The sequence below is a fragment of the Cynara cardunculus genome (assembly GCF_001531365.2).
Source record: "Cynara cardunculus var. scolymus isolate 2C chromosome LG 11, CcrdV1, whole genome shotgun sequence".
Lineage (NCBI taxonomy): Eukaryota > Viridiplantae > Streptophyta > Magnoliopsida > Asterales > Asteraceae > Cynara > Cynara cardunculus.
In genome coordinates, this window is record NC_037538.1 from 12,275,869 (window position 1) to 12,301,129 (window position 25,261).

The 25,261-nt window shown below is 36.5% G+C and overlaps 1 protein-coding gene across 1 annotated transcript; it reads right to left on the bottom strand.

Annotated features, from left to right (window-relative positions):
- Positions 1-46: 46 nt before the first annotated feature.
- LOC112521269 (SNARE-interacting protein KEULE-like) lies at positions 47-23,314 on the bottom strand. Its single transcript, XM_025130028.1, has 21 exons — positions 23,238-23,314; positions 20,305-20,363; positions 15,343-15,424; positions 13,728-13,806; positions 13,132-13,182; positions 12,919-13,015; positions 12,807-12,839; positions 9,485-9,610; positions 9,173-9,361; positions 8,995-9,078; positions 8,816-8,911; positions 8,662-8,738; positions 7,609-7,705; positions 6,130-6,255; positions 5,952-6,047; positions 5,307-5,426; positions 5,139-5,216; positions 3,996-4,189; positions 3,741-3,831; positions 3,572-3,661; positions 47-300 (listed from the first exon to the last, which is right to left on the bottom strand). Exons 1-21 carry the CDS (start codon positions 23,305-23,307, stop codon positions 244-246), a joined length of 1,992 nt encoding a protein of 663 aa, XP_024985796.1. The 5' UTR covers positions 23,308-23,314; the 3' UTR covers positions 47-243.
- Positions 23,315-25,261: the final 1,947 nt, after the last annotated feature.

Sequence of the window (25,261 nt, forward strand, 5' to 3'; positions counted from 1 at the left end):
TGCAGCAAAGTATGTTTTTCCAAAGACACACATACTGGAGGCAGAAAACAGTTTTATACGAAGTTCACAAACCTGGAGTGTGCAAGATGTTTACATAGACCAAGCTTGATGCAAGAGTTTTACATGAATGGTGTAACTTGAATAGTAGAAATAATTGAAATCTAAACTGGTTTATGATCACAAACCGGAAACCATGCAGAGAGAAAAACAGCATTTCCAGCTTTCGGAGTATATATTCGGTATCTAGATTTCAAGATCATCCAACGAGATCTCCTCCTTTGGAGTCAGCGACTTCAGTTTCTGCAAAACCAACATTAAACAGAGATGTCTTCAGCTGAGAAATAGGAAAGTTGTGCATTACTTTGATAGACTTCATAATTAAAAGATAGCTTGCCCGTTTGAGCTTGTTAGTAGTTTTAAGCACCGTACTCGTGTTTATCATGCACTGATGACAATTTTTGTACCCCTTTGGAGGTGGTTTCCCAGTTTTTCTTTGGTAACTATAGGTGTTTAGATCGGCTTGCTGCACCTCGACTAATCCCATGGGGTTCTGAAGTTTAACAGCCAATAAAATTCCAGCAGCCCTAGGGACTCGAATGAACGACCTATGGGGAGGAGCCTTTATTCGCCGGTTGAGCCAGTCAAAAAGATTAGCACTATAATTCAGTTATAGCATTCTCTATGGTCCCATTTTTAAGTAAATGGACTCACAATCACATCTTTGATATGGATGAGATCCATACAAAATAAAAATGGTATAAACGAATGAGAACTCAGATTTTCTGTCCTTTTTTTGCTCGCAAGAGGGTTTGCATGTTTGTAAACTATATGAATTGAAGTACCCATTAAATTGTTCAAGCAGAAAAGGGGTGGAGTTTTCACAACAAGGTATCTGGTTCAAATCACACTGCTCTAGGTAACACAACAATTTACCTCCCCCATGATAGTCATGGGATCGGTACGATGGAGGCGCTCTAGAAGGTAGCGCAAGCCCTTTTCACAACTATATGAATTCAATCTTTATGATTTTGACACGAGGGTGATGCGTGTTGCTGCTCTCATAAGGTGTCCTTTTTAGTTCAGTTTTGTTACTTAATTCTGCCTCATAAAAATTGCAACATTTAACCAAATATATAATCTACTAGTATAATGTTCAACATAGAGAAATCTTGTGTATGATGATCAATAGCATCAATAATTTTTAATGATGATAATGTCAATTTCAACTTGAAAACTTTGCCAAAGATATTGCAATTTCCATAGAATATGCCAAAAGTATAAATTTGTCGCCCTTTTACAGCATAGAAGGGAGTATTTCTTTTTTCCTTTCTCGTCTATTTGTGCTCAACATTAAAACGATATTGGCACGAGGTCCAAGCAACATATTTTATAAATATTGGAGTCTCACATCGGCTAGACTTGAACCTCCCCTATATATATATATATTATATATATATATATATAAATATATATATTGGAACCTCCCCTTTCTCCTCAAGGGCTCTTTTGGAGAATGATTTGGAGTTCCACATATTCTCACATGGTATCAGAGCCAAGGTTTGTCACTCTAGGGACCCAACACTCTGGCTAGCCCCCTTTTGACACTCTAGGACAGATCTGTGTCCATCTAGCCTCCATTGGAGGGACCATGTTGGAGTCCCACATCTGCTTGGACCGTCTGGGTAAAATATATCATAGTATCTGTGTTTAGACACAAGTTTCCATCTGATTGTATACCATTTCCCGTGGCATCTCTTTTTCCAAGCGTCATGCCATTTTCTGCCAACTTACTATTTTCATTTGCTTATACTGTATTCCTCTGTTTCCCATTCTTTATATGTCAGTCCATCTTTTTTTTCCCAAATGAACCAACAATCACATTTTATTTCTCCTCGCACCGCAAGAAGGGACCCGGAAAAGGAAAATATTAGGCAAAACCAATAGGGCAAAAACCTTCCATGCTCAAAAGTTGTTTTTTATTGCCTTCTGGTTGTATCAAGGTGACCCATAATGCTTACCCTATTCCTAAAGCATGCCTCAAGGCCCCCCATCTCATCCCCTTCCCTAATTCATCATGCACTAGAACCCCTTCTCTCCCCATTTTTCTCAACATTCTTTCACTAGTTCCTATGATATATATATATATATATATATTCATTCTTGTGTGCCGAACTATAGATCATAGGATATATATATATATATATATATATATATATATATATATAGGGTCTGGGGAAAACCGCAAAAAATGAAAAATTGAATTCATCTGTATATTATGCACATGTGCATAAAAGAAATTTGTCCGGTAGGCATATGTGCATAAAAGAAATTTGTCCGGTATGCACGCGTGCATAAAAACCAATAAACATCTTCAATTACTTTTATGCACATGTACATATCGTACGTACAGATAAATGGTTATTAGGTTGTTCCTCGGTTTTTCATTTTTTGGGGTTTTCCCCCTGAACCTCACTTTGTCTCTCTCTCTCTCTCTCTCTATATATATATATATATATATATACACACACACACACACACATATATATATATATAAGTAGGGTCAGGTTCAGGGGAAAACTGCAAAAAAATGAAAAACTGAGGAACACCTTAGTAACTGTTCATCTGGACGGTATGCACATGTGCATACTAGTAATTTGGAAGCAATTTGTCCGGTATGCACATGTGCATAACATGTACACGTGCATAAAAAAACAACTCCAATTACTTGTATGCACATGTGCGTACTGATAGAAAACAGAAGGAAAGTAATGGAAATTGGATTACTAGAAAGGGAAGATGAGCATAAGCTCTACACCAACAAAGAACTACCAGAGTCAGGGACTCCTCTCCAGAGAATTCTCTCCTAGAACAGAAAATAGCAAAATAATTGAATACCCCTTATTCCCACCTCAACACTAACTTTATTCCTTTCCTAACGACATGCTGCCTTCTCTCTCCTCGTGTACACCGTCCAAACTATGGGCTTCTTACCCACTTGAGTGACTATGAGCTTTTGGGCCTCAACATTAGAATTCCTAACACATACCATCCAGATGAATGGTTTACCAGGGTGTACCTCAGTTTTTCATTTTTTTAGGGTTTTCCCCTGAACCTCCCTCTTTGAAAGTATATATCATAAATTATCGTTCTTATTGAAAAAGAGATAAACCCTCCTATAAAACATGTGAATGTAGTCCCCCATGTGACCTAACAGGTATTTAAGTATATGGCTTCTCACATCTATGTCGAGACATGGCTACATGACACCGAATAAAAATCACTTGTCTCCAAATCCCATGTCCCTCCTTGAACCACCCAATCAAAATAAGACACATCATTACTTTAGATGATATGCATTTATTTAATTTATCTTTGTATTCTCTCTCTGATGACGTGTCTTATTTTGATTGGTGGATAGAAAGGGGAAATGGGGTTTGGGACGGGTGATTTTTATTCCAGGACACCAGTGCATATGTCTACAAATCGCAGGATGCAGAGATCTATATTTATTCATACTTGAGAGGCTTGGATTTAAACTTAAAGATACTTGAAAAGATGAGAAGTTACTTACCTCAATAAATTGCGCAGGACTATCAAGACTAGATGAACCTAGAATGATTTCTCTCCTCAATTTTGTTGTTAACTTGTGACAAGCCCGCAGCTGAAAGAAAAGAAGACACTAAAGATTTCATACATTTACCATAGAAGCTGTTAGTTCCAACAATACAGAAAGTTCTTACCTCTGACCTAGTTGCCCCACCAATGATGAAAACAAAAATTCGTTTACCCATCCTCTGGAACTCGCTGGTCGTACGTCTCAGAACTGATTCACTGAACAAAAAGATTGAAGGGTGTCTCTTTTCGCAACAATTAAATAATAAAAAATAAAATAATGACAGAAATGGCGGTATGCATCACTACTCAAATATAATTCACAGACATCTGTGGTAGTTCAAGCATTTGATCTTCTGCACACATTATAACTACATGCATACCTTGAATACCCATCATCAGAAGTGCGGCGCCGAGCCCATGTTGCCCGCCTTGATCTCATCGAGTGAGCAGATGGAGTATCAAGTACCCGTGCTGACACAGAATGTGACGCCCCATGAAAAGTTGGACTTGGGTCGTTCATACATGGGTATTCATTCACTGGTAGGTCATTTTTGCTAAGTTTCTCGATGAGTACCTGAAAAGATGATATGAGCTTCTGTTCTTCCCACAAGAAAAAAAGTTTCTTTTTCTTCAATTGGAGATGCTCAATGGGAATAAAGAAACAAAGGAAAAAAGAACAACAAGAAGCAATTGCACTGTTAGTGTAATGCCATGCTCAAAAGAAACATTTAACACAGATAACTACCAAGTCCAAAACCAAGAAATGAAGTTGGACGACAAGGAATATTACACTGCTACCTCTTCTAGGTTTGTCAAGAGAGAGATCATGTAAAATGCAGGAAGATGCTGGAAACAATGATGGAAAATCTAATTCACATACTAGGTACCATAGGCAGATCCACAAAACTTTCCATGCGAGGGAATAAAATAATTAGATAATATAAAATAACACAAAAAATAATTATAAAAAGTATGATTCCATTAAAAATGAAATACAAGTGTTTTTTCCTTCTTCTCTCATTCTCTGATGTTGGTACCAAGAAATTATCAGAGAGCCAAAACCATTTAGAACTTGCAACCTGCAATGCAATGCCATATGCAATGACATTACCAGTAAGTTGCAGCCACTCATTGTTAACTTAGGGGAGCACACATCAAATTAAAGCGAATGCACCTTTAAAACTCGTAAAAATATTTCCACTACGTCGGTACGATAGAGCGTAGCACGGGTGCCCCCTCCCTTTTTGGGGTAGAGGACAGGTCGCATACATCTCAATCCCCCAGACCCCACCTCTGGGTGGGATATGCTGGGGTTTGGTTTGGTTTGGTTATACATCGTGCAGGTACTACAATGTCAGAGGCCTATTGAGTATCGTGTGGATATGACAACTCTCCAATCATAAAATAGAACTGGTTAGTGGTTACAAGGTTAAGCCAGGTATGAAGAAGCACCTGTTTCCAATATAAATATCATGAAGATAAGTGTTTATTTGGAAATAATCTGCCGCATGCGCGCACCATACCTCAATCATGGGATAAAAGCGTGATAACTGCCAAACCGCTTCTTCACCAGGACGATCTTTTCTAAGGCCACGCTTCTTCTGAATTGATATCCAAGAGGAAGAGATGGATTAGTTAGAGATGTGGTTTATTAAACATGAAAGGCACAAACCATAGTATCATGTATTTACCTTGCGAGCATCAAATTTTAGTGAGAATGCATTGTTTGAGCTCTGCGTGGTATCTGTTGCTCCCTCAAGAAATCGCATGTTGTAAACAGCATTCTTATCATCAGGAGATAGGTCTGCTAACTGAAAACAAAATAGGAGGAATAGCAAAATAGTAAGATCAGCCAAGAGTATAGTACTGGAGCTTGGTTAAAAGGATTAAGCAACTAAAGTAAATAAAGTGAATCTGATTATCATGAATTTTATTAATGATTGGACTTAATGAGATGTACGATCCAAATCTTCATTGTAACAACTATTTGTACAAGTATTTGCAGCAGGACACATGCAGGAGTTACATCGGAAGGCTTGAACCACTTAGGTCTAGCCGCCTGGGTAGTTTCAAGACTGCAACGGCCGAGAGTGTTCAACCGTAGAACAATTCTTTTTTGCTTCTAGTTATAGATCCTACAGTTCATGGAATTAGGAGAAGGGGGGGATGCAGATATCTTGCGCTCAAATTTTAACTGATTTTCACAAAATAAAATGTAATAAACAAGCTTATTTGTCAGCTAACAGCCTGAAGATTGTTACATCACTATTTCATATGACAAGGCCACACAAATTATCTAATATACAAGATAAAATGATAAAAAGAAAAATCCTTACCTCCAATATCTCTGTAAGTTTGTCACTCTCAAACTTCTCGGGATGAGTTGCTGCATAGATCATTAATAATCGCAGCTTGTACTCATATTCTACATCCTGCATGAAGAGTACAAATAGACACACACGTTCATAAGCTATCAACAATATTTATTCTACTGGTTGCATGGCATTTTCTCACCGGTTGTGTTCTAAGAAATTCAATGACTTCCTTGGTTCCTGCATCTCCAAAGACAAGGTCCTGCTCTAGTTGCCCCACATCTTTAAGCCTTGTCTCGCGAATAATACTGTTAATCTTCCCAGCAATCTGTTTTAATCAAACTAGATATAAGGCCAGCTTGCATCAAAACTTCACCTATTGCATATACATCGTAGTAATTAAAATGCCTATTTATATATTGTTTGTGGATTAGACAATAAGATAATTGGTGTGTGGGGTTTTTGTGTGCTGTAGTACGTGTGTTGTTTCAAATAGATGGCAGGAGAGAGCATGGTTTCTTGTGGTCATGTCATGTTAGGGGGTCAAGGGGGGATCGAGGGCGAGATGAGAGAGTGGTTAATCCTAGGTTGTGTATAGGTAGTTTGAACATAGGAACTTTGACTGGCAAGTTTTTAGAACTACGGATGTGCTTAGGAAGCGAAAAGTGAACATTGTGTGCATTCAAGAGACTAAGTAGAAGGGGGAACAGACTAGAGAGGGAAATTGGAACAAGCTGTGATATTCAGACATAGTTAGCTTGAGAAATGGTGCAGGAATCATGGTGGGGACGGAGCTCTAGGAAAACATAGTAGAAGTGAATAGGTGTAGTGACAGGATCATAGCCCTCTAGAGAGTGTTAGGGCTGGAGTTGGTTCGTGCATAAGCAGGATTAGGAGAGTTAGAGTTTTGGGGATTGTCTAGATGAACTGGTGAGAAGTTCATCGGGAGACCAAAGTGTGTCGAAGGAGCGACAGTACTCTCTCATCGTTCCCTCTTGTCGTACCAGCTGCTCAAGAGTTGTACCATATTGGGTTGCTCTAAATCTATTGATAAGAAGTAATTTAAGATTTAACACCTACTATCTGCCCATTGAAACCAGGCCAATGCTTCCTCTTCCATACAAATTCTACTAGCTATTTTCTCCGACTCTTCCAATCGATGCATATAGAAATAACCCACTTTCTTCTGAGAGCGGCATGAGTTTCTCCGCCTTGAACGAACCAAATGTTTGCGATGGGCTTCCCCTTTAACGCCCAATTTCGGAGCCTCCGTTGGTAGCAGTGACTCCAATTTAGCCATTACCAGTTGGATACCCTGCTCCAGGTCCGCCATGTTGCTCATGCTTCCCAAATATCAGTTTCCGAATTTCTGGACATCTTCCTTTATCTCCTGAATATTTTCACCTACCGATTCCAACCATTCCTCCAAGGCTTGGACATGCCTGGAGAAAATTCTTCAGTACTTCACTTGGGAAAACTTGGCATTCTGAATGGAAGGAACTTACACCCTTAACGTAACCATTTAAGAAACACACCGAACTCCCATATAAAGTGCATGCCAACAAATAGAGATTGTTGCTATTGCAAGTGGAGGATAACAAACGAGAGAAGATTTTGATACCAAATTAGTAATTGAGAATGCCATTCAACATTGTTGTGAAAGAATATTCCAAAGACTTACATCAACATGGAGGGATAGTTTCTCCATTTGTTCACTATATTGTGGCAATGCTTGAACCATCTTTTGCAAGTCCCGAGTAGACAACTCAGCACCATCTCTACAGGGGACAAATTAAGAAAAATTAAAGACCCCTTTAAAAACAATTTACATGCATATATTGAATTACAAGCTATGTAACACATCCTACTAAGTACCAGAGCTAGTCAAACATACATGCGATTCTGTGAGAAAATAAAACCCAAAAAGGGCAATAGAACAAATACTATGTGGGAAAATAGAGTTTGAAAGATAAAGACAGCACAGCAATTAAGGATGGACCATATTAGATAAGAAATGGTTAGGAAAAAGGCTTAGTGAAGGGGATGGGCTAAAACTAAGAAAATGTCAAGATCCTGGTGATGCAGATTTTATTGGGATAATTTCAGCTCAAAAACCCAGCAGTATTCAGTAAATCAAGAAATTAATGTTGAAGCACACAATTAAAATTTAAAACCATCAATGCTCTATTAAGTCCTGATGTTCAGCTTAAATAATTAGTTGTCTTATAAGGATTTCAACATTCCCCATCTATTAGTCTGCAAAGGGAAGTTAGGAAGGATAATTAAGACTTGGCCTGACATCCAACTAAATAATTGTCCAAAATCCACACAGAAAAGAGAGTGTATCCAGAAGCCAAAGATAAAGATCTAAATCCTTCCTGACTGCCAAAAGAATGGATCTACACTTGTATGCATGTCTACAGACTATAGTGATTACTTTTGAGGGGGCCTTTCATGAATCAAATTCCTAGAGTAAGATCTTTTTGGAGTTAATGTGAATGTCCTGGCTTTGAAAATTAAAATAAAAGGATGCACAAACCAAATATGTACAAGAAAAATCCCAGTTCGGCTTCCATAAAATGTCTAAACAGGCACTAGAAAGTAATACATGTTTAGCAAGCAGCTGCTCTATAAAGAAGTGTTATATTTAACCCAAATAGACCCATTTTTAAGTAAATGGGTCGAAATTGCCACCTCTAATGTTAGGTTCTCATGAAAGGCATATGCAACGGACCTTGAACCTTGATGCATCATTGCAGCTTTATTCTTCGCCACAAAGTTTGTCATTTTGTCATGCAACCGTTCACTAGCCTGACAAGGAACCATTGATCAAAAACCATATGATTGTATCTGTTAACATCGGAAATACAAAGCTGATTATGACATACATCTGCTATGTGCGAATGGCGGAGCTCTAGCCATATGGGATCATGTTCCTCTAGAAGGACCTCTTTCTTTTCAAAATCACCTGTTTTGCTTGGAACCTAAGCAGTATAATTGCTTGACATATAATAGCAACTGAAGACCAAACTTAGCAAACAGTTCTTATAGACAAGTGTTGACTAACCTCATAAACATATTTATTTCCTTCCATATCAAGTAAATCATGGCACATGGCATCATATGTCCATTCATGAATGATAGGTGCAATCTAAAAGGTAAAAATCAGCAAGACAATAAGAGCACAAATTAAAGATGATAAGGCTGCAGAAAGCAAATTATAACCAACATATTCAGCTAAAAACCTGGTCTATTGATCTATCTAAAATGAGCAACTCGCATGTTTCAATCTGCGGGAAGTTGTTGAGAGATTTATATTTCATAAGAGCATTCCAAACAGCAGCAGCAAGTTTTGTAGGAATCAAATCACAAAATGTTGTCATTGTGGTAGGGTCAAGGGATTTGGCAGCTCGGTAACGAACAAATGGGAATTCCTGAAGGAAAAGGAGCTTGTAAGCTTCAGATATAATAAGCAAACAAGTAAATAAAACATATTTTGCATCTCCTATTGCATACCCTCAGCCTTGATAAGGAATCAGAACAACAGAATTACGTACCAACATTGAAGCAAAAACGGTTGCAATACGATTGGCCATTGCAGTAAGACATTCATCTCCTTTACGGCTAATTTCCTCATCCCCATAAAATTCTTCCAAGGCCCTCCCATGATCAGTGATAAAACACTGTGGCATAATTTAAGCTTGTAAAAAACCGCAAAACACCATATAAATGGGAACAGTGTATTTATCCTCGTCACTCAATTTCCAATTAAATATGGCGAGAGTTCAATTAAAAATCATGCAGAACTTATTACAAGCAAAATACCATCTCTGGTGCCCAGACAATCCCAGTGACAAATACTTATCATTTACAACCCTAAGTTCAGTAACTAATGGAGTAAAACTATGACAACAATTGATTCCTATAAAACTAGGAGAACCATTACAATAGTTGAAATGTTTAGTTATTTCTTGTATATGACCCTTCTTGCACAAAGTTTACTGGAGAGTACTGATTTCAATATATCTACTAAATTACAAACCTCGTAACCTGCTTCACTGTAGAGACGCTACTAGTAGAGACAGAGAGAGAGAGAGTAATCTACGTTATCTATATTATTGTGTGAGCTAGAAGACATAAGACAATTATTTATAGAGAGTACAGTGCCAGTTAAAGCAAAAGCACCATATTCAGCAACGGCTAAAGCAAGAGCACCATATTCGGCAACGGCTAAAGCAAGAGCATCATATTCAGTCTCGGTACTAGATCAACAATATGTTGCTTTTCGGAACTCTAGCTGAAATTTTTTTCCTCCAATAAAATATAGAATCCATTGGCAGAGCGCCTATCATCAAGACAACTGGCCCAATTGTGTAGGAATAGGCATGATTGCATGAATATTGTTATTCCCGAGGGATCCTGGGAAATATCTCATGGTTTATGTTATTCGCAGATGATATTGTTCTCGTTGCGTACTAATCGTTCTAAGACAGAATACATGTTATGCAATTCCAGTGTGCAACACTTTGATGAGGGGGTAGAAGTTAGCATTTGGGAGCAAAGGGCACCCCAAAAGGGTTGTTTCAAGTATTTAGGCTGCATGATTCAGGCGGAAGGAGAGGTCGATGATGATGTAACACATTGCATAAATGTAAGTTCGCTAAAGTGGAGAGGGGCCATGGGGGTGCTGTATGACAAAAAGGTCCCACAAAAACTGAAGGGGAAATTCTACATGGTAGCCATCAGACAAGCCATGTTGTATTGGGAGTTTATGAAGACCCATGAGAGGAAGTCGGAAGTTGCAAAAGTGAGGATGCTTTTTGTTAGACAAGATATCGAACAGGGTATTCTGGATGGAGCTGGTAGTTGCGTCTATCGCATATAAATTAAGAGATATAGAAAGTGGAAAGATTAATCTCTACTATCTGTATTCTTGTGTGAGCTACAATACATTAGACAACTATTTATAGAGAGTACAATGTCGGTTAAGCTATGTTTGACTTGATTGTTGAGCAAGTGTATTGGGCTATCATTAACCTTTTACTTTAACACACATAATCGAAGCTCAATTTACCAAAAGAAAAGAGAAGGTACATAGATACAGTCAAACCACTGGAAAATAGGTAGACACTTAAATTATAACAAGCCACACAAGAGAACTATTTTTTCTTTACTTCTTTGGCAGCTTTAATTGATCTAAAATAAGACATAAGTAGAAGCATTCAAGCTTAAATCATCAGAAGTTACTGATACACGTTAAGCTATTAACATTATTATTTATGTAACTCACTTAAAGTTTTGGACCCCATAGTTACTCTAAGGATGCAGTTTCATATCAACCTTCTAGTAGATTTCTAAATGACCAAGTAGTGATGCATTTTGATTTTAAAAAGACAATGAAGAGTTGAGATGGATTCATGGAATTCTGCCACTAGTGCAACTCCAAGATATCCAAAGCATTAATATTATCGTTTACATTCTTCCTTTATTTTTTAGTTTCCTACTCAAAACATTAAGGAGAGTGATGCTTCACATCTAACTGCATCATTAAAGGTCAATTATAATCTGATAGCAGATCTTCCCACAAGGAGTCGCCAACAGTGAACTATTTTTATTGCTCATTTATTATCCAAAACTGCATTTGTCATTGGATCATATCCACACATGCCGTTTGCTAAAGCACTCTAGAAAAGTTGCAACAATACAAAAGTTGTCACACTTGATAGCTTTGCAAAATGTGTCCTTTACTAGTACCTCTAGTTAATGCCAAGTGAATCCGTCTGGGCTTCACATCCAGTGTGATGTCCTAGGCCTGAACCACCTTCAAAAATAAAACCATTACCTCTACTTAATCCTGAGCACTATTCGTTGATAGCATCTTGCCCCAACGCTCACACACTTGATGCGGATGGTACCCGAAGTAGACATCCATCGATTCTTCCACTTCTGGGCTGATCTCCAATGATTTGAGAAGATTCTATTTGTATATCCATCAGCATTGATTGGTCAACCAGACTGGAGATGGTCAAGAAATATTCAATGAGGTCAGGGTTAAGGATAGGAGAGAAGAAATTAAAACAAAATGGCTGCCTCTTCTGTTTCAAGCGATTTCAATTTTTTCTTGTCTTGTACTTCAAATATTCCATAAAACCCCTCCGTACCTCCTTTCCTTCTTCGAGACCAGAAAGTTTCACTACATCTTGATTATGGATGGAAGGCAATCACCATCAAGTTGCATGCTTTTAAACTACAGTCCATTGATAGATTCAGTTGCAGCCTGTGCCTATTTAACCTCATTCATCACTAATTCTCTACTGCCATTTATACATTTTTATTTGTGGGGGAAACCCCAATGAGGGCAGTTAAGGCATACCAGGATCACCCACGGGCATGACCAGCAAGAATCAAGAGGCAGCTAGCCATGCACAACAGTGAGAAAGAAATTTTAGAAAAAACCATTCAACAATTATCATAAAGTCCATTCTCTTTTCATGTGCTTAAAAGGATAACAAATTATGTTTATATACTGCATTTTTCCCAACGTGTGTTTTCAACATCTCCCAGAATAGTTGAAGCAGGAAACATAGAATAAACGCTTGTCAAGTTTCGAATAAACTTTTCACACCTTGTAGCATTCCATGTACAGCATACTGTCACTGTGGCCCATGCTTTTTGAACAGCAATTTGTAATTGATAGCACAGATCCAAACACTAGTAAACATATCAAAGGATAATCATCCGCATAACTCCAGTTACTACAATTCTTGGTATAACAGTTACCTATCTTACCCCAAGATGAAAGAAAAGAAGCAAAGACCTTTTAATTGAAATAAAGCTTATTAAATAACTAAACCAAATTTTTTAAGCAACATCTTATACCTGGCTATCAATGGCAAAGAACTCCAAGTTCATCTGCACATTCCCCTCAAAAGTTAATATAATGATGCTGTTACTTACATTACACGAAAAAGGGGTAATGAAATGTTTTAACCTCTTTCATGGCTCGCAAGCGAGATTTTATGGTTGGCTCCTTTTTTATGTCTGCAATCAATTCTTTTGGAACTGAAGAACTAAAGTAGACATAGGCACTGAAAGGAGAAAGAAAGCAAATGCTAAGGAATGCTAAGAATATTTAATCATGATATTCTGAGTTGAAAGATATACAGCTGCAACATGAAAATAAGACATTTGATATTTCACATACTCTCTATATAGAGGAGTTTTTCCGGCCATGTCAGACAAGAGCATGACGACACTGCATTTCAGAAAATAGAAGAACAGATAAGGAAGTTGACATATGAAGGAACACCAATGATTAAAGATAATGATACTACATCCCCCAAGATTAGATGGAACTGCTCCCTTTTGCACTAATCTTGAGGGAACATGGATGATTAAAGATAATGATGCTGCATCCCCCAAGATTAGATGCAACTGCTCACTTTTGCACGAATCTTGACGAGTCCTACGGACTAGCAAGGGTTTAATATATCGTTTTTACAATAAAATCTTAGAACTTACATTTATCATCTTAATGCCTCAAGATAGTGGGAAAATTGATGGTGACATTAAGCATGAGACAGGTTAAAATCGTTTGGACCACACGAGAGAGCCATATAGATTTGTAAACAGGTTTAAGAAAAACAATAAAGATGAAAGTCATAGCCACCGGTTGGTGATTGTTTCATAATAATCTTGCGAGAGTATGAAAATGAAGGGAGAAGAGATAACAACAGAAAGAAGGACTGCAGATACATCCATGAATCCATATGAATTGTTGATTTTGTAAAAGTAATTTACTTCTCTTTTGTTGGCTGGATGTAGTAAACTGCATCCATGGTGGGCAGTGGTTGCCTCCGCTTGTTTATGTCTTCCACCACTGCAGAAAGAAAAAAAAACATGTTCACCTCCATGGAATACAACAATGTCAAGTAACTGCATGAGGCATATGCCAATATCATTGTTATTCATCATTAATTCAACATTACCAAATATGACGGTCAAAAGATAATGCAATAATTACTTTGTATCTGTTGATAGAGGTGGCAAAAATCTCCATTTTGTAATTAAAGATGAAGTGTACCTTTGTTGGTACTGCTAAAAAAAGATGAAGATGTATCAAGGATGTGTGGGTAAAAGCAGCCTAAGGATATCCTTCTGTGTGTAGATATTAGAGAAGGATGGACATATAGATGAGGACGTCAGTCATAGGATAAGAGCAAAGTAGATGAAGTAGCCACAAATATACTAGTACTGTGTGAAGGTAAGTTTTATAGAACAGATGTGAGATTGTCAACAAGTTACACGTAGAATGTTACACAATAAAGAATAGAATACATGAGAATGTACGTATCAGAAATGTCAAAGTTGAGGTGGAAGTGCAGAAGCATATGAAATACAACTAGAAATGAGAAAAATCAGGGCTGCTCCAATTCAAATAAAACCAATGCAATAATGCTTTAAGATGATGATATCCAGCTGGATCTTTAAACGCAACAGAGAAAATGGGAGGAACTGGTCAAGGAATTGATTGATTGGAATATAGATCATCCATTGGCATTAGATAGGAGAAAATGAGAGGATATTTTATTGTTCATTAATTGTATCATTGTGACATTATTATGCCACCTAGTTTGGGATACAAGACTTGTTTATATTGTTGAGCTTGAGTGGTGAAACTAACTAAAAGCACTTTGGAAATCTCAAACACGTGTTGATACTGTATGCACAACAGCTGACTGTACTCATAGTGTCGAACATAGATGTTACACTGCGAAATGGAGAAGACATTTAATTCTTCTGGAAATGGAAGTGAATACATGGAGCATACACACTCAATGATGGGTGAAGCCACCTAGAGAAGGAGGTGTGTTCATCTAAATGTTTCACGCAACGACAAAAACCCGAATCCTTCTGTCATGCCAAAATTAGAGAGTGTCTAGGGGACACTAAGATCTATTGTGAATACCATGCTCATATGGCTCTACCAATCAACATCATTCGACACTTTCAAGAGATCAGGGCCTGTCTGGATCTTCACCCATGGTTTCGATTATCACTTCTAATACTAGAGATGTTGATTATAGATGTGGTGTTCTTAGATTTAAGGTCCTGCAACTGTAAGCATGGTGAGTATAACAAACTAGCAATCTAATTTTGCAGCAAAAATCTGTGAAGCATGTCACAGTTGGGCTAGCAGATCAAGTCTTAAAAGGCAATCAAAGCATCATGCTTGTTCAGCTATTACAAGCATTGATGATGAGATGCTAAAAAAAAGTCCTATGCAAACAACCATACATGTACATGCTCATACAGTAGTTTATTTTTGTGGCTATATCATGTCATCCAGAGTGTTAACCATTATATAAGACTAAGAAACAAGGAATTCACATTTTCCCTGGACTTTGTGTCTTACATGAAACTCCTTCATCTGTGATATCTGCCATCTTGCATGAGTGTGACATAATTCTAACAGTAACTTTGTCCATGATGAGTACCTAAGAAAATAAGTGTCAGTTACTAACACATAGAAAAAGAATAAAGAGTAGCATAAGTATAAAATAAACACAACTAACTCAACGAGGGGAAAATAAAGTAAATAGGGTCTTAAGACAACCTATAAATCTAAACAAACTACTAAGGTGGCAACACCACTAAAAGTTAAATGACATATTATTAAGGCTACTGTTCGAAGAAAAATGGCATGATGACATAATCTAAAATTCAAAAGTGGTTTTTTGGTAGTCCTATTGAAGTAAACTGGTTTTTCTGGATATAATCCAATGAGTGAGGGACAAAGGCATCTTAATGCCACACTGAAAAGCTCAATGAGGAAATACAATAGAGTTGCAGTTGGAAGGAGAAAAATCTACCAGTATGGTATGGGTGACCAATATAGGGCCCACCGTACTAGTATGGTGATAGTGAAGCTTATACACAGTAGGTATATGATACGAAATTGAAACTTGAAAGAACAACTGAACACAGAAGATAAGGAAGAAAGGTATGATTTGAATTGAAAACTTGGAATGAACAGAATTACAATCAAAAGTCCAGGGATGATCCCTCTTTCGCAACCATAAGGTTGGAGCCTCAAACAACATGAATGAAAAATAACCGAATGAAAGATTACGGGATCTTCCTTCCCTTCTATTCTTCTCTCTCTTCTAACTGACCTCAGCCACTTGCCTCATTCCTTTTGTTGTCATTTTCCCTTTTTGCCCTTCTAGAGTACACCTTTAATATCCTAGATTGGTTTGCATTGGAACTAATTAATTCCCCATCCGTATCATACAGTGACCGTGGCATACCAAACCATGATGAAGAACATAAACCATACACGCTTAGGGGTATTGAGCAACAAGAGAAATTTGATTAACACTATGGACCCACCATATCATGCAACCATTGCAAAATAACACTATAAACATATGCTCATTTAAGACTTTACACAACTCAATCACAGAAGGGTTTTCATTACATTGATCGCAACTTGTTTTGGCTTTGCAGTCTTATTATCATTATTTTGATTCCTGTTGTTGCTTTAGGAAATCTTACTCATTGACATTCACAATCACTCAAATCGCTTAAAAAGACGCAACCATAGGTTTTCTTAGTCAGGAATCTGCTTACCCAATAGGTACAATAAATTATATTTTTGGTGCTTTGACAACATTTAATTTAGGCCATTGTTGCCAACGGCAACGAGACAATGAAATAAAGCAAATTGTCCTTCTGGTGTACCATTAACATGATCCCGTCAAGGGGTGAATTTTCCCCTTGGCACCCCAACTTCTTATGGAATATGGTAGTCAACAATGTTTTCTTCAAGATGGGGATTTGCAACAGATGACCAAGAGGAAGACCATTGTAATTCACTTATTAATATTGGAAGGCCAAGATTGAGTTGGGACAGAGTATATTTGGGAATTTTTAGATGCTTTTGATGATCCCGAAAATGGGGCAATCACCCTTTTATGGCCATCTTGAGCTTTTTGAGGAGCCATAGGGCAGTTACATGACCCGTGTATGAACAGATAGCTGACAGGGAAGAAAGATGATTAAGAGTGTTGAAGATGGGTTTCCTTATAATAGATATCATTTGTAGGATTGTCAACAATAGAGTACAAGAGTCTCAATTATGGGTCAATATAGATAGAGCAACTGCAGCCAAATCCGCAAGGAGGGTCTCGATGCATGCAGGGTTTTAAACCTGAGTAGCATAGCAGAACAACTACAACAGGCAGCAACTCAGAATGAGATGATTATGGCTTAGAAAAGATTTGCTGCAGACCATTTAGCAAAGTTTGAAAGAAATAGAAAAAGTTTTGGAAATCTTAAGACATTGGAAATTTATGTAGAAAAAGAATATGCAGATTGGACAAAAAAGACAGTGTAAAAGATGTACGCTCTTGCACTTAAAAAAGCATATAAGAGGTATATCTAATCCTACCAACTCACCCTCTACCCCTCCCCAGTATTATAGCTAAATAAGGAATAAACTGCAACCCTCGTCCCTTGTCTCCAAGAACTCCTATCAGAGGGCATGCCGGGATGCTAATGGAGAGTGATTTAACACTTCTATAAAATAGAGTCTTGAATTTTGGAATTATTGAGTCCCACCACTCTTAAGTTGCTCTTTGTACTTGCTAAGTAACATTTGAAGTTCTCTTTATTAGTATGCACAATTGTAGAATAGTGAGAGTGTAACCACTTTTCTCGTACCTTATCAAGTGCTGAGGTGAGTAGACCAGGTGTTTCATGCTTAATAGTTGGTCTGATTAACTTGCATAAATGCGATTGTGCACCAGTATATTAACAGGACAAGACTACTTTCTCACAAACAATGCTCACGTGTATACACAAAAAATTGACAGATTGGATTAAGAATAAATAGAACATAAAGTAAGGATACCATTAAAACTAATGATCCAAAAAGGAAAGAAAACAAGAAAAAACATTCATCGAAGATTCCCAATATTTGGCCTATAGGATTTAGTCATTAGGTTCATGGGGTGCTCATCATGTAATCCCCCAAAATTGACTAACTTGGAAATGATTAGTTGAAATGTATTATCTTGAAATTCATGATTACATATTCCAAGATTAGAAAAATAATAAATAATAAGAAAATTAACTTGAACAAGAAAAACCAAGTCCTAAGTGCCATGAGAAAGAGGAACAAAGGATGCTTCTCATGGAACAAAGGATGCTAACAAGCACGACATAAGAAATTTGGCAAAAGGTTATGGTCTCAACTGGTATGTGTTTCAAAATGATACACGGGTTGAAAATTAGAGAAACTAAAGGTGAGTCGCAACGTTGTTTAGCATCATGAGCATGACAGTCGACCGAGTGAACTTGTATTAGGCTTTTCAATCTTACCATATAAGGCATGACCATAACAAGCTCTTCCCAACACCTCCTTCTATAGACGAATTTCAGTTTAACTTCAAATATTTGTTTAAGTTGCATATTTAGGTTTTTAAGTTCCCTTTCTTTACCCAATTGAGGATGAGAAATCATGTAACTTGGCAAGGTTTGATTGTCTCATTATTCTGTAATTACATACACAATTATAATCCGTGTACGAACCTTAGCTTTTTTTACACCTTTTAGTAATGGTATTTTTCTTATCTGAACAGGTTTTCCAGGACATAAAATAACTACCCAAACTCAGAAACCATGATGGGGATCTCAGACATAGTTCATCCTTGCTATAAGGGAACAACAGGGATCTTAAAACAATACCATACAACCGACGCAAGTATGAAGGCCTCACACTGATAGGATGGGAGGGATTACTCTGGTGTGTAAAAACGGAAGACGCACCTTATGGTCCAATCTTGAAGAGCTTACATTGTAGGGGTAGAGTGCAATTGGAGAAAAGATAATTAACACACGATATTGTATGGTGCAACTGACTTCCAGGAGTGAACCCATGGTAGGGGTACAGTGGGTTGAGCATGCAGGAACCAATACGTAACTCTATACCATATACATACACAATGACATAAATCTACACATGACTATAGAGAATCAAATCTCTGTAATTTTCTAGCCTAAGAGATACTGTTTCCATAAGATAAAGGACTAAGCTTATTTTTGTACTTAATGATTATGATTTCAAGGATTTCTGATACTTCAATGTCCAAAAGGGATCATAAGACTTCAAGGATTTGACACCTCAGATTTTCAAATAACCAGGGTTGACTTTATGTTTTCTATTTCTTTCATCTCCTCTCCATTTGTTTATTCATATGCAATCATCTTTTCTATTGTGTGTGTCCTTGCTTGTTGTTTTTGGTATTTGTATCCTCTCCTCTATATTTTCCTTTTCCTTCTAGTTAATTTTTTCTCAATATTTCCATGCTTGTTTGCGTATGTATATGTAGGATATGACAACCCAATAGAGCTTGGATCATTCAAAAAATCTGATATATCATTTCAGTATGGGTGTAAATAGTCTGATGATGTTCCTTAAGTTATTTTGTCTACATTTTAACATGAATATATATGTGTTTGTATGCAATTATACACGTATGTTTTGCCACACCTGGATTTTAGTATTTCCAAAGTTCCAAACCACACAACTGTTCCCATGCTTCGTAGGCTAGACGATGTGGAAAGAAACCAATACCTAATACATGAGTAGAGAATACAGTTCAAAATAGTTCATGTATGATGCAGAAGCTCAATCCAAAGTGAAGCCACAAAACTATGTCCTAATCCCTAAGCTTTTTATTTACCAATAAAAAAATTCTTACCAAAGGGTCTTTGGCCTAGCGGTATCGTAGCCCTTGGCCTCCTAGGAGGTCAGGGGTTCAAACCTCACCATAGGTGAGGAGGGTGTGTGAGTTTATTTGTTGCATTTGTCGTATATAAATATTATATACTTCAAAAAAAAAAATCTTAAGCTATGACATATCCTCAATTTTCAGAGAGTACTCCATATTGTCAGATCTCCAACCTCAACTTTTGCCTTGTCTATCTATGGACGATTTTGAAGAGGTCCTTAGCAATTAACCAATGTTATCAACTTGTAGTTTTCCCATTGTGCAAGGGGCTTGCAAGGTTCTGCCATCTAGATAATTGTTTTACAGGGTGGTCCAGCCATGCATGTGGCTCATAAGATATGTTTGCTCAATTGTAACCTAGCTGCCTAAAGAAAGTTCTTGATGTGGCAATAGCATGACCTCCAGGCTTAGCCTCACCATAGTTGACCAACTCTAATCAAAAGCAAAGAGATGAGTATCATCACACATTATTATCTCCATGGTTACAAATAAAGATAGTTGGATATTCGAAAACCAAACCAATAACTGTTATGATTGCAGAAATTCAAACTGCTGCCACCATGACTACAAGTTGTCCGTACCTTCCAATTTGATTTTGCGTCCTGTCTTTTTGCCGATCTGATCATTTCATACAATAATCCTATGAAAAACAATGATTAAATTAAGTGACATAGTATCAGAAGTGTATATGCAAATAACCAGGATAAAGGCAACTTGTAGTTTTTGATAATAAAGAAACAAATCTAAAAGTCAAAGGTAAGTGGTTTAAGGTCAAATAAATAATAATGCTGACATATATAGCTTTGCAAGTTCTGAACTTAACCTAAACCATTGGTAATTGCATGGTTCTCTTATCAAATTAGAAGAAGGGGATAAATTGTTGCTGAGATGAACGGGGGATTGAGAAAAGATTGAAAGACGAAAAAAGGAAATAACAACACAGCACAAGAATAAGCTTCATGCAATCTTAAAATAACTGCCTAAATAAGAAACTTCCCTATCAATGTACTGATCTAAGGCCCATCATATTGATGGTCACTATGGCATCCATGAGTGCAATCTTAAGCAACTAGGAAGTAGCATAGAACTTAGATATACTTGCAACTTCAATTAAGGTGGGACCGAAAACATGTGACAGTGATAAAAGAAATATATAACCGAGTACTGTTAATTAGGCAAGTAGATTATGGAAGTAGTGGCCTTGATAGCATATTACTTTGGAATAACAGAACTAGTGGTCCTTGTACGTGTTACAAACAGCTATCCTTTCTCTTCCTATGTCATTTTCACTAAAATAATTATATTAAACTCCATCTCCAATTCAAGTATTCTCTCAAACAGCATATGGTTGTCTACATGTATCATATTTCTGATTTCAGCTACATGCCTCCATCTAGTGCTCTATTTATTTTCTCAATCAAAGCTACAGGGAAGACATCCTTACTGTTTTCACAGATACCCTTAGTTTTTGGTTCCCCTACATTCACTATTAGTTGCCTCAGGACCACAAGCCAAGGATAAAAACATGAAACCCCAGTAACTGCAGGGGGGAGAACAGCAAATGAGACAAAATGGAATTTAAATGGGCAATCATAAGGTTTAAGATCCAATCTAGTGAGAAACCCTTTAATCATGAGGATTGGGAACTTCTTGATATTGGTGAGAGTATAGATCTTGACAAGTGGATATTTATTTAGAAACGTCCGCTACAATGCATAAACAACTTCCAGTGCTTAAACATATTAACTTGACATAAGGGTTACCATATTCATCATGGATTCTGCACAGGTAAAAGTGGTATATATCCTGTTGAGTGTTGATCAATGACCATTAGAAGGACAAGATGCTCTCCTTACTTATGCTTTCATTTTTCCGTAGGCTTGTATAACTAGGATGTCGACTCTCGACTTCAATATATTGTCATTTGAAGAAATTTGAAAGGTCTGAGTTAACAGTTGATAATTACGAAGACATAGTAAGGTTGGTACAACCCATATGTGTATAGACGAGGCCAAATGCAGTCGAGCGAATCAAATGGATACCCCATTTCCTTTAGTAGGCTTAAATGTCATCCATTTATTGTGGTTTACTCTATTTCTCTCTTAGCCATTCTCAATTGAACATCATAAACTACTCTATCAAGCAGAGGCATCCAAACCTCGTTTTCATTTTTAGATGGCCTACACAATCTAGTTGGGATAAAAGGTTTTTTTGTCCGTTTCCTATAGAAGACTTGTAACATTTTGATATTCACATGTAATGAGCTCATTTTAGCCTATTGCTAACCTAGTGCCAAAGTTTTCCAAATCTGCTGTATGGTGTAACTGAAAACAACAGTACAGACCTTGTACTAGATAATCGTAACCGGCTGTTCCAACTCATGAATCGTTAGAATATACACAACCTAAAGGTTAGTTGGTACCACTGTATGACTAGCATCTTAAAGTGGAGAGTCCTGGTTTCCAAGCCTCGTTAAATTCAACTTAACTAAAAAACCAACTTTTCCAAATGGGTTTCATTGCAAACAGCAAAAAGGAAAGAAAAAGAAGCACTCTCTTTAATAAGAATTAGCAATTTTTTGTGGAAAACTTGGCATTTTTTTTGTGAAAACCTGCTCCTCCTTGCAAAGTAGAGCCCTTCTTTCTTTTTATCTTTTCTATTTCCTTGCATTGTGTCAAGAACAATAGTTTGTTGCTAAAGATTGTTGTCTGATCAAAGGAACTATACACGCACACATGTACATAGATACATATGCATATAAGGACCATAAATTCATATATTAGCACTAATAAAATCTCAAATGAGCTCTTTTGTTCTAAATTGTACCCAAAGAAAATGACCATGTGAGTTTTTAACTTCATAAACAACTTTATATTTTTGTTTTTGTGGTTTTTCATCATGATACCAAGATAAACTCAAACTAGCTCTAAAGTCTAAACCATGTTCTCTTGAACTCTTTTCAACAGTCCAAATTCGCCATACGAAACGAGTGCTGTTGTTTTTTATGAAATTTCATGCAATGGATATCACTAAGTTATAATAAAATTCTATTCACCTCCGATCTTCGTATACAGTGATAAAATGAATCCAATTTGTTTTGGGAATGCTTTAAATTTAATTTAATTTGATTCACACAACAAGTTTGTAAACAGTTCCCTTGAATTTTTAGGTTAGAAGCAAAAGAGCTAATTTATTTCGGAATGGAGCTAATGTTTTGCATGAGCACTTCCTCTTTGTGAACGTACGGCGCCTCCACCTCATAATTGAAATGTAGCTTAGTAAGCGTGGTAATATCCTAGATGCGTTGCCCTCACCCTCACTAAAGAATAATCGAAAATTGAACTCACACCTCTATAAACGCCATTCCCAAATTCAAACAAAGATCATACACTACAGCATTACAGGCCACTTAATCCACCTGATCACACCCACAATTAAACTGCAAATGTACACATGCATACACATGGATATACAACGGAAATATAGAAAGTGAAATTGCAGAGAAAAAACTCACGATCACGACTAATTTGTCTGAAATTTTTATGGTCGTTGCCTCCTTGGAACGACGTATCCCAATCCGACATCGAGATATTCGATCAAAAACGCAAAAGTATTTGAATTGATCGAAGAGGGAGCTCAAAATTCAACAGAAGAAGGGATCGTATCAAACAGTTAATTGATGGTGGACGAAGACGGAATGATATGGGTTATTAAAGGGGTGGAAATGGTTGACTTGTGGGTAACCCGAACCGTAACCGAAATTTCCTAAGCTTTTTTCGTTTTGAATAACGGTCATGTCGGGTCGGACGGATTCTTTAGAAGGAAGGTTGTCTTGCAAGACAGATAACGTGTTTGTTGGAATTTTATGGTTTTCCATTTACATTTTTTAACAACAATTATATACCAATATTCATTTCATTAAATTATTTTATTTTAATTTTAATCAAAATAACTGACATAAAAAATCAGTTTTATACGAGAATATGATAAGATAATTGTATCATCTTCTTTGTAATTTGTAGTCTTCAATCTTCACGTGAGAGTGTCTCCTTCTCTTTTTCTTCATTGGTTGTTTATGGAGGTCCCTTGGAAAGAGATTTTTTTATCTATTCTTATAGCCACGTTTTTTACACATGGGGTCATAAGATAAACTATTAGATATTAGGAAAAGACATTATTTCAATCTTTTAAATTTAAGACAGAGCAGTTGATTCTCTCATATTTTCGTTACCTGACAAATAATAGAACATTCCTATAAAAAGCATGCAATAACGATGTATGATGTATGGAGAATGCGATAATAATATCTACACTATGTATATACCTAATTGGTGTACAAATTGTGATATGTATAGTTTACAGTGTGATGGTATCACAATGTGCACATATATCTAACAATAGAAACCTTGTTGTTTCAGTATGCTCATAATGTGATTTCAGTATGTTCATTATTTGAATCCTTGTTATTTTAGTTTGTTCATATTATAATTTCAGGTATTTCATTATTTGAAACATTATTGTTTTAGTGTGTTTAGAGTGTCCATATAATCTAGCAGTTAAAGTGATAGTTTATTATATTTAAATAAAAACAATAGAGATGGGAGAGCTCAGAAAAAAAAACTAGCCGGTTACAACTGAGAGGAGAGAGACATATATTTATAATAACTGATTTTCCTAAAAATATTGTTTGATGAGTTATCATAAATTGTTAAATTACTAATTAACGTTTAATATTTAATTAATAAATCAAATTAATTAATTCAAAGGTGAAAGATCATGTAAGAATGAGAGTTAAACTGAGACACGTAAGAAGGAATCTGGACCCTTAATCACCTTTAATCTCAAACTCACTTATGAATTGCGCTTGATACGGAAATTGATGGATCTCGTCCTAATGTACATCAAAGGGTGGATCCCTTCTTACACTTCTTACTTTAACTCTCATTCTCATCGAAACTCAACCCTTAATTTAAATGAGTGGACTGTGATGAATTTTAGAAGTCTTGAAATTTTGAAACGATTAAATCTTATTTAATCATTATATTTATGGTTTTATCATAAAATATCAAATAACTGGCTTTTTTTTATATTTTAAGAATATAATAATTCATTTTGTTAAAAAATTATAAATATGATTAACAAATATTAAATTACTAGTTTTTTTTTTTTTTAATTTAAATGTTGTTCCCCTTGTTTTTTTTTTTTTTTTTTCTAACATATCAAAATTATAGCTTTGATTTGTAGGAGTGAAGGAAAATTCTATACGCGTGAATAACTATGTGTTTGAGTCGACCATTGAATTTGTTCAACATTCCCACCATCCATGGATGGTGTACAACATTCTCATCAAATACGAATTTCAAAAATAAAAAACAAAAATGTTTATGATCTTTTTTTTTATTAACCTTAATAGTCAACACGCTATGCGAGCCGACTAATTACAGGGCGACCACCTACTTTGCAGATAGCCTGGAGTCACCATATTTGAACCTCCGTGGCCACAAGAGGATTTTTATTTCTCATTAGATTTGAACCTGG